General features: G+C 54.8%; 1 protein-coding gene across 3 annotated transcripts; it reads left to right on the top strand.

Annotated features, from left to right (window-relative positions):
* Nucleotides 1-7,018: 7,018 nt before the first annotated feature.
* On the top strand, nt 7,019-9,326 carry CNFN (cornifelin). Of its 3 annotated transcripts, XM_082438841.1 has the most exons (5): nt 7,085-7,162; nt 7,803-7,849; nt 8,305-8,415; nt 8,872-9,008; nt 9,106-9,326. In XM_082438841.1, exons 2-5 carry the CDS (start codon nt 7,813-7,815, stop codon nt 9,193-9,195), a joined length of 375 nt encoding a protein of 124 aa, XP_082294967.1. In that variant the 5' UTR covers nt 7,085-7,162; nt 7,803-7,812; the 3' UTR covers nt 9,196-9,326. The 3 variants fall into 3 exon arrangements, with proteins under 3 accessions (XP_082294968.1, XP_082294969.1, XP_082294967.1); XM_082438842.1 differs by lacking the exon at nt 7,803-7,849 and having other exon boundaries at nt 7,019-7,128; XM_082438843.1 differs by lacking the exon at nt 7,803-7,849 and having other exon boundaries at nt 7,042-7,162.
* The last annotated feature ends 332 nt before the right edge of the window (nt 9,327-9,658 follow it).

Here is a 9,658-nt window from a genome sequence, read left to right as displayed (position 1 = left end):
GAGCCAACAGGCAGTGGTCAAGGCTTCTGCCTGGCCAGAAGTTCAGGTGCAAAGTGGGGAGTGGTCAGCAGCAGATCGTGAAGGGCCTGGAGTGCAATTTGGACTATAAATGAAGGGCAGTGGGAGCCACAGAAGGGCTTTGAGCAGGGGAGGGACAGGATCAGCTCAGGCACTGAAAGAGCCTAGTGGGAAACTGGGGAACGGATTGAAAAGGGCAAGACTAGAGCCCTGGAAGCAAAAGAGGAGGCTGGGGACAGGGAAGACAAGCCCTGAGCTGGGGCAGAGGCCATGAAGGTAAGGAGTAGAAGTAGGGGCGGAGCAGATCCCAGAGCCATAACTGAGGCTGGATAAATGGGACTTATTGAGGGTGGAGCAGAGGTTACAGGAAGGCAGGGGGATGAAGCGGACACTCAGGTCTGGACGGGGGAGCAGGTGGACAGTGAGACTCTTTACTGGGAGGAGACTCAGGCGTGTGAGAGGTGGGTGAGGTACTGAGGGTTGTTTTGCACACAGATCAAAAGGTCTTCATGAACACAAACAGGCTCAGGGACATAGAGAACAGACTTACGGTTGCCAAGGGGGAAGAGATTGGGGTGGGATGGAGTGGGAGGTTGGGGTTAGCAGATGTAAGCTATTCTATATGGAATGGATAAACAAGGTCCTACTATATAGCACAGAGAACTATATTCAGTATCCTATGATAAACCGTAATGGAAAAGAATACTAAAAAGAACATATATATATATATATATATATATATATATATATATATATATACTGAATCAATTTGCTGTACAGCAGAAATTAACACATTGTAAATCAACTATACTTCAATTAAAAAAAAAAGTCTTCATGAGACAATCCAGGGGTACATCAAGGAGGCAGGAGGAGTCAGAAGAGGGAGGTTCCCTCCTCTGAAACCTTTCCTGACCCACTAAACCCAAAAAAGACTCTCTTGGACTCCCCTGCCTCTGCCCACCCCTGCATATCAATATGTGGGTCTGTCCTCCCATCTGACCTGGCCTCCTTGAGGACACAGCCCAGGCCTGATTCATCTTGGTTACCACCATCACCCAGCACGAGGCTTAGCACATTGGAAGCCTCAGGAAATGTTTAAGTAATGGGTGGCTGAGTGTGTGAATGAGCGGGTGCCAGTGAGTGGCTATATGAGGAAATCAGTGAGTGAGGTACTTAATGAGGGCAGGAAGGACTGAACGCGTGGGTGAGCAGGATGGGTAGGGGCAGACGAGAATCAAGTTTAGGGTGGGAGGAAGGGAATGGATGGATGAATTTCTTAGATTGTGCACCCAGCTCCCCGCTCCGCCTCAAGCCTCACCAAGGCTCACCGTTTCCCGTCCGAGCTATGTCCAGAACCCCAATACTGGGTGTGCTGTGAAGGGCTTACCAGGACAGCCTCGCAGAACCTGTCCACTCAAGAGCCGCTCCAGCGTCTAAGAAGCAGACCCCAACACCAACTGGCAAAGGCCCGGCCTCCTGACACCCTAGCAGGACAGGCGGGGAGACTGGGTCTATCGCTGTCAGACTCGAGCTGTGGGCCCCGCCTACCAGGGAACTCGCCCTGCCCTGAGTGGCCCAGGGGGTTAGGAGGCGGAGTATCTATTGGCTGGAAGATAGTGACTGACGTCTGGGTAGCTTATCACAGCTCGACTGCCGCGGAGTGCTCGCGTGTCAGACACGCCTCTAGAAAGACAGAAATGGGAGATAGCTGAGGGCGTGGTCGACTGCAGAAAGACCGGGAACGAGGTTTCCGGCTGCACGAAGCTGGACTGTTCGACGGACTGATCCTGTCCTGAGGGAGGATGAGAGTCCGGATTCCTTGGTCCTGAGGGAGGAGGGACTGAGGAGCCTAGACTTCTGAGTCTGATTGAGGAAGAGGCTGAGCGTCCGGATTCCTGGATCTTGAGGGAGGGAGGAGCTGGGAACCTGAAGGGTCACGCTCTAGGGACAGGGATTCCTGGATCCCAAGAGTCACTGGCCTGACCAAGGAAGACAGATTTGGGGTTCGGGGCTTTATGTGGCTCTGTATTGTACTGGAGCCAGGCCTTGTCCCCAGGCCAGAGTTCTGGGTCCTGAGGTGGGGCTTGGAGTAGAGATGAAGAGGAAAAAGCTTAGGAGAAGCTCTGGCCTCGATAATGCCCTTTCCTCATCCCTGAAAGGGAACCCAGGGGCGGGTGCTGTGTGCAAAAGGAACCCAGAGCAGGAGGAGACTTGAGACTCATGTGGAAACAAAGAGAAAAACATACATACCAACTGAGAGATAAAAATACTGAAAACAATAAAAATAATAGGGGCTTCCCCAGTGGCACAGTGGTTAAGAATCCGCCTGCCAATGCAGGGGACATGGGTTCGAGCCCTGGTCTGGGAAGATCCCACATGCCTCGGAGCAACTAAGCCCGTGCGCCACAACTACTGAGCCCGCGTGCCTAGAGCCCGTGCTCTGCAACAAGAGAAGCCATCGCAATGAGAAGCCCGGGCACCGCAACAAAGAGTAGCCCCTGCTCACCACAACTAGAGAAAGTCCGCATGCAGCAACGAAGACCCAACGCAGCCAAAAGTAAATAAATAAAATGAATTAATTAAAATATATATATATAAAAAATAATAACACTCACTTGTATGGGATTTACTGTGGCCCAGGTTCTGTGCTAAGCATTTTACATAATTATCTCATGTCTTCCTCCTAACAGCGCTAAGAGATTGGATTATTATTATTATTAATCCCATTTTACAAGTGAGAAAATTGAGGCCCAGTGAGAGAGAATCAAGATACAGACGTAAAGAGACAGGAGAGACACAACACACAGATGGAGATAAACAGATAAAGACAGACAGGCCCAGAGAGAGAAGAGAAGGTACACAGCAAAAAAAAGAAGGACTGAGAGCTGGGACTCCCAGGGGGTGGGGGTGGGGGCTTGAGGTCTGGGACTCCTGGGGCCTGGGGGAGGAAGGACCAGGGATGGGGACTCCCAGGTATGTCCTCCTCGACTGCAAGATACCAGGCTTGTTCAACCCTTCTCACTGTGGGTGCTGGGCCTGACTGAGGTCGAAAATAGTGATTAGGAGGGTACAGGTGGGTCATTATCCTATTAGGAGATGATAAGAAAATGATTCACAGGGGTGCCCCTGGTCTGGGAGGATCCTTTCCCCCACGGCCTATGTTCTTTGATCTGGACAGATCAGCCTCAGGGAGGATCGGAGAGGGGCAGGTCCCTCTCTGTCCCTCCCCATTGCTGCATCCCCATCACTCAGAACTGTCACTGAGGCCCACTGTGGACGCAGGTGGGCCACCCTGGGGCAGCAAAAGCTTTCTGGGTGCGTCTTCATCCCTCTAGGTCTCTCTACCTTGAACCAATGCCTGCCAGAGGTCCTGGCACATTGCAGGGGCTCAGCAGATGCTTATGGAATGGACGGACGAACATCCACATCTCTCTGTGCGGCTCTTCCTCTGTCCCCATCCGCCATCTCTCTCTGTTTTCCCATCATGTTCTTTCTCATCCTCGCCCAGGCCTGACCTGTCTCCTCCCACCTTCCCTTTCACCCTGGTGTCTCTCCTGAAGCCACTGGGCCCACCATCCCCATTAGGGAGAAACTGCAGCTCATTTTGAAAGTGAGCTTGTCCTACGGGGCATGTAAAGGAGTGGCTGAGAGATGAGTTCTCAAGACCCCAAATACAGGCACATCCCTGGCACCTCAGAGTCAGAAGTGTAAGATCACAGCAAACATGTGTCCTCACAACACCCGCTTGGTGTGATCTTGCATTTACACCCACACAAGCAGAGAATCCACACACGGCATGTGCAATTACCTAGAAACACACACATAGGCACACAATCGTGGAATCGCTCGCACTGACAACACAAAGAAATATCCCGTTCCTCATGCAAAACAGACACCCCAGTTATGCAGTTATATGCCCAGCCATAGACAGGCCATTCATCTAATCCCTACTAGGTCCATGAGCAAAGACCTGGTTTTATTCACTATTGTATCTCCAGCAACTAGAGCACCGTCGTCATCCCCATAAACACAAAAATGTTTCCGATGGGCCAGGTGCAATTCTTTACATGGATTAACTCGTTTAATCCTCTCAGCAACTCTATTCCCAGCAACCCATCTTGTAGATGGAAAAATTGAGGTCCACAGAAGTTTAGTGGTTTGCCCAGGGTTTCACAGCCATTCAGAGGCCATCAAGATTTGAACTAAGGTTTTCTGGCTCTGGAGTCCAGCATACAAAGCTACCACTCAAAAAATAATTCCTGCCTTAATCTAGTCAGAATTAGGGAACTTTCACAACTGAGACCACACCCAAACACAGATGCACAGTAAGGAGAATCACAGGAGGGCAATACAGACACGCAAATAGAAAAGACCTCCTCACACGTCATACCCCAGAATGTGGGAACACGCAAAGAGAGACACATCGTGACAAACCCCACACAGATGCACAGCACCCAGAGAAACACACACCACACAAAAGAGATACAACACACCCAAACCCAGACACGGTGACGCATCCAGAGCTCCGAGTCCCTCCTGTTCCGCTCCCAGCCCCGCTGGGCTGGCCCTGGAGGATGCAGCAGGCTTACAATGGGAAGGGGGCCACCTAACTTGCCTGCTCAGCCAGACCGGTTCCGCCAGTGCCATAGATGGCACCACCCGCCTTGTGAAACCCACGTTGGGCAACTGTACCCTGAACTGGCCTGGACACCTGAATTCTGGGGAGAAAGAGGCTGGGAGCCTGGACTCCTGGGTTCTGAGGGAGTAGGGGCTGGGTACCCCATTCATGGATTCTAGGGGAGGAGAGGAGTGGGAGTGGGACCTGGAGTCTGGGGAGGGATTCCTGGGTTCTGGGAAAAGACCCAGGGACGTGGATTCCCCTCTTTGAAGGTAAGTTTCCAGATTTAGCAAATAAAAATACTGGACACCAAGTTAAATTGGAATTTCAGATAAACAGCAAATACTTTTTAAGTATAAGTATGCTCCATCCAATACTCGGGACATACTTATATTAAAAAAGTATTTGTTGTTTATCTGAAATTCTAATTGAACTGGACATCCTGCATTTTATCTGGCAACCCTATTTGAGGGGGATGCAGGCCAGAAGGCTGGAGACGCTGCCATGCTCACTCCTCAGCCCCCAGCTCTCCTCTTCCTGCCGCTGCCCTCCTCCTCACCCCCAAGCAGGCCACCTCACAGCTTTCCCAGTCCTGATTTCCTCACATACATGAGTTTCTGTATCTATCTAATTGGGGCCCTCAGGCTGTGTCAGAGTTGGGAGAGGAAACTTGAGGACAACTCAGGTTGTCATCTTGGGAGCCCTAGGGTCTGACCCTGAGTTACCTGCAGCCCATGGTCTGGACAGCTGGGGGATGGGGCTCTGTGGCTGCCTCCATAGAGCAAGCCTCAGGATGGGGAGAGATGCTGAGATAGGACGCAGAGACTCCAGGATAAGGACACTGAGACACACAGCTTGGGAAGAGAGACTCAGAGATGAGGAGACAGAGAACCAGGAGAAATTTGGAAACAGATCTGCAGAGATGAGGAAAGAAGGAAAGGAGAGATTCAGAGCCAGAGAGACAAAGATGCGGAGACGGGGGAGGGGGAGGGGTGGGGGACAGGGACCCTAGAACAGAAGGGGGGAGAAGATGTTTCCCAGACATGCAGGCTCCCGGACCAAGTGATGGACACTGACAGACAAGACGCTGAGTGCTGCCCTTACGTCTGGGGACAAGGACAGCGAGCCATCTGGGTGGCGTCAGGAGATCAAGGATTGCGGGGGGAAAGCTGGGATCCCAGACCAGCAGGGTGATCCACCTCATCATCCCATACTCATACCCAGTGTGGTGACAGCACCACCTTCTCTGCAGCCGACACCCCAATTTTCTGGTGCCTCCTACATTTTTGGAATGACACCCGTGGTGGGAACCCCACCCAGCTCTAATTCTGCTTCATTCACTGAGTCACCTCCAACCCCGCCAGACCTGTTGAGGGGAGACTTTGGTGACTCAGGCCTCCAGGCCCCCAGCTCTTTCATCTCCCAGGAAGCCAGCAGTCTGGGTATCCCAAGACCCCTACCCCACGCAGGGATGCAGCCTAGCTTAACCCCAAGAGTCTGGACGCCCAGGCCCCTCTTCCCTCAGACCCAGGCATCCGGGGCCCCAGTTCTCTGCTCTGTTAGGACTGAAGTGTCCTAGACCACATCCACCTCCCTCAGGAACCAGAAGTTTCTCAGTCCCCAGCCTCCTCCCTTCCCAATTTGGAGTTGGGTGAGGTGGGTTTATTTACTTTGGTTCCAGCATGGGTCACCCCCAAAACACACTGCCCCCCATGTGCCCGGTGGCCCTGAATGAGGGCACAAAGCCCCTTCTCCCCGGGAAGTCGGGGCCTCACTAAGGATGGTGGGAGGGGGCCCAATGGGATCCCACTCTGCACTCTCCTGCACCACCGGCCTTTCTCCTCTCCCTGTTTCCCTTCCCTCTAAGCCTTGGTGTGGCCAGTGGCTGGCGCCTCCAGTCACCTGACCCTCCACCTTTCTATCTTTGTGTCTTTTTTCTGAATCTCTTCTCCCCCTTGTTATTTCTCCCCAGATCTTTGTGCCTCTCTGTCTCGGCATCTCTTTCTCTCTCTCTCCATGTCTTCTCATCTTATCTCTCTCCATCTCTCTGAATCTCCTTGTCTCTCTCTCCCCTCTGGGCCTCTCCTTCTCTCTCTGTCTCCCATTCCCTCCCTATCTCTCTTGTCTCTCCCTCTCTTTTGGTGTCTGTACAGCTGTGCCCCTTGCACCTCCCCTCAGCCTTCTCTCTCCATCTCTCGGTCTCTCTGCCCACTTCCCTTTAGACCTCTACTCCCAGCTCCTCATCCTTGGACCCCTTCCCCCACGATTTCCTTGGTCCTCTGAGGCCAGGCAGGAGAGGGGGATGAGGGATGAAGAAGGAGGAAGGGGAAGTCCCAGTGTGGGGAAGAGGGTCAGACAGACCGGCTTGGCTCCCTGGGCATCTCTGTCAGAGCCCCACCCAGGGCCACGTGGCCCGCCCAGATATATAAGCAACTCAGTTCCCAGTTGTCACCCACACCTCGGTCTCCATCATCGCCGTAGCAGTCCTGCAGGTAGGAGCATCTGCCCACAGCCTTCTGCACAAAGGTTGGTGCCTCTGCTCTGTTCTCCCCCCACCCAACTCCACTCACATCTCTCTGTCCCCTTACAAGTCTCTGTTTACCTCTCTGGACATCCCTGTCTTTCTCAATACCCCCTGTGAGTTGAAGTTGGAAGTTCTGGGGGCCAGTACCCCCTCTACTAACCCTCTTGGCTGGGCCATCAGATGTGAGGCATTTCTCTTCAGCTCACTGAGCCTCAGTGTGCTGTCTGTGAAATGGGCTTGCAGAAAAAGAGTACTGGGCAGGTGTGAGTGTTACTGGTGGCATCTCTATAGGCACCTACCTCTGATCTCTTTCTCCCCTTGTCTCTGACTCTGCCTGTCTCTGTCTCTTGGTCTTTCTCTCCAGCTCTGCCTCTGGTATGAGGAGGTTTCTCTGGGGTCTGTGGGCAGCTGCACAGAGATGGGCGAGTTTCTCGCCCCCAACCCCATACAACCCTATCCCACGTCTCTCCTAGCCGGCAAGCTGATTTGGCCTCTTTCTCCCCAGCTTCCTTACCCCTGAGAACCCAGCCCCCAGTGCCCCTGCCCCTTGCCCTGGCCTCCCCCAGTATCCAGCATCCCTTGGACAGATTCTGACGCTGTCACCACTGCCACCTCTACTGTCCCCAACGGCCACCTCCTCAGGGCCAGCAAGATGCAATTTGAGATGCACGACAACGTGAAAGGCAAAGGTGGGATTGCTGGATGGAACCACAAACCTTCCAGCCCCCGGAACATGGCCACTTCCTTCCCCTGGGCACCCTGGCTTCGAAGACAGACGGCGCCTACTTGCACCCCAGAAGCCCCGACATGCAGGGACCCAGCTCCCCAGGCCCAGGCGTGGAGGAAGCGGCGGCACGTCTCCGCCCCGCCCACATGTGGCACCAACCTTCCCTAGACTTGCAGGCTCCCCGCCCACCCCACCCCCAGCTGAACCAGTTGTGCAGGAGGCACCAACAACAGGGACAGACTGGGGTGTCGATGCCCAGATGTGGCCTAAAGAACGGGGGAGGCACAGTGGTGTCCCCTCAGTGGGCGGCCTGGTGGCCTCGCCCGGACTGCCCGGCAGAGGGAGGGGCTGCATAGGTGCAAGGGCCCAGGAGGTGCTGCGAAGCTGCCCGCTGACCCCCGCCTCCCCCCTCCGTAGCCATGTCCTACCCAGTGACCAGCCAGCCCCAGGGTGCCAGCAGCTGCTACCAGACCCAGCCCTGTGACTGGAACACCACTCTCATGGACTGCTGCCATGACATGCCCATCTGTGAGTGCCCGCCGCTCCCTCCCCAGGCCCGGGGAAAGAGCGGGAGGGGAGCGAAGGTCACCCCCAGCCCCTTCCTCGCCTTACTAACCCCACTCCCCGTTTCCTTCCTTGGGCCCTGAATTCCCAGTCTCTAACCCTCATGCCTTCCTGGGACGCCCGACGCTCCCTAGGATCCCGGCCTCACACCTCCAACTTCCACTGGGACCCTCAACGTCCCCCTTGCACCCTCACTTGTCTTCCTTGGGGCCCCAACTCCCCCTTCAAACCCTATTTCCCAATCTTGAAACCCCACTCTTCGGACCCCTAATTCCCTCTGGGACCCTCACTTCCACCAACACTCAGCTGCCTCTGGGCCCCTCAACCGCGCGCCGCGGACCCCGCCTCGCCCCTCCCCGAGGCGGAGCCGGCCGGTGGCACCCTGTGGGCCCCGCCCTTAGAGCCCCGCGTCCCCTCCAGGTCTGTGCGGCACTTTCGTCCCTCTGTGCCTCGCCTGCCGCATCGCCGACGACTTCGGCGAGTGCTGCGGCACTCCCTGCCTGCCCGGAAGCCTGAACTCCCTGCGCACCGGCATGCGCGAGCGCTACCACATCCAGGTGCGCGCCGGCCCCGGGACCCGCAGGAGCCGAGGGCTGGGGACGGGCCTCCTGGGATGCAAGTTAGGGCTGCTAACCTCTTTCTCCCACCCTCCAGGGCTCTATCGGGAAAGACTGGGCGGCCCTCACCTTTTGTTTGCCCTGCGCCCTCTGTCAGATGGCGCGGGAACTGAAGATCCGAGAGTAAAGACGTTCCCCTCACCCTTCTCCTTTTCCACCCGTCACGCCTGCCCTCCTCCGCCTTCTCTTGGGAGGTCCTAACCCTCCGCCCTATCCCGCCACCAGAAATGCACCCACAATAAAAAAAAAACCTAAAAACCAATTCCGCCTACATCCTTTTTGTCCTAGGGAAGGAATCTGGGTGGAGAAGGAGGTTTGGTGAGGGAGGCGGGGACACAGGGAACATGCCTAGGTGTGGAAGGAGTTCCAGAGTCGAGTCAGATGCTTGACCCGGATCTGCTCCGTACGACATTGGCAAGTCTCTTCCCTCACTAAGCCAGGGAGTCCTCACTAACAAAGTAAAACCACCAACTCCCTAGCTGCCTACCTGAAGCTCCGCGCAGAGCCTGAAAATAAGCAAAACCAGAAAGGCTGTCTGGGGACTGTCCAGGTAATAACCATGCAAAGAAAAAATTAGGAGAGTCCCCCTG

Source organism: Balaenoptera physalus (assembly GCF_965194825.1).
Source record: "Balaenoptera physalus genome assembly, chromosome: 19".
NCBI lineage: Eukaryota > Metazoa > Chordata > Mammalia > Artiodactyla > Balaenopteridae > Balaenoptera > Balaenoptera physalus.
The sequence above is the reverse complement of the archived record's forward strand: the minus strand, read 5'-3'. Positions and strand labels throughout refer to the sequence as shown.

Bases quoted from the DNA above. Each gene is read 5' to 3' on its own strand.
- CNFN (XM_082438841.1), top strand. From the start codon at position 7,813: ATGCAATTTGAGATGCACGACAACGTGAAAGGCAAAG. The intron at 7,850-8,304 runs GTGGGATTGCTG...CCCCCTCCGTAG, and splicing joins CGACAACGTGAAAGGCAAAG to CCATGTCCTACCCAGTGACC. The intron at 8,416-8,871 runs GTGAGTGCCCGC...CGTCCCCTCCAG, and splicing joins CTGCCATGACATGCCCATCT to GTCTGTGCGGCACTTTCGTC.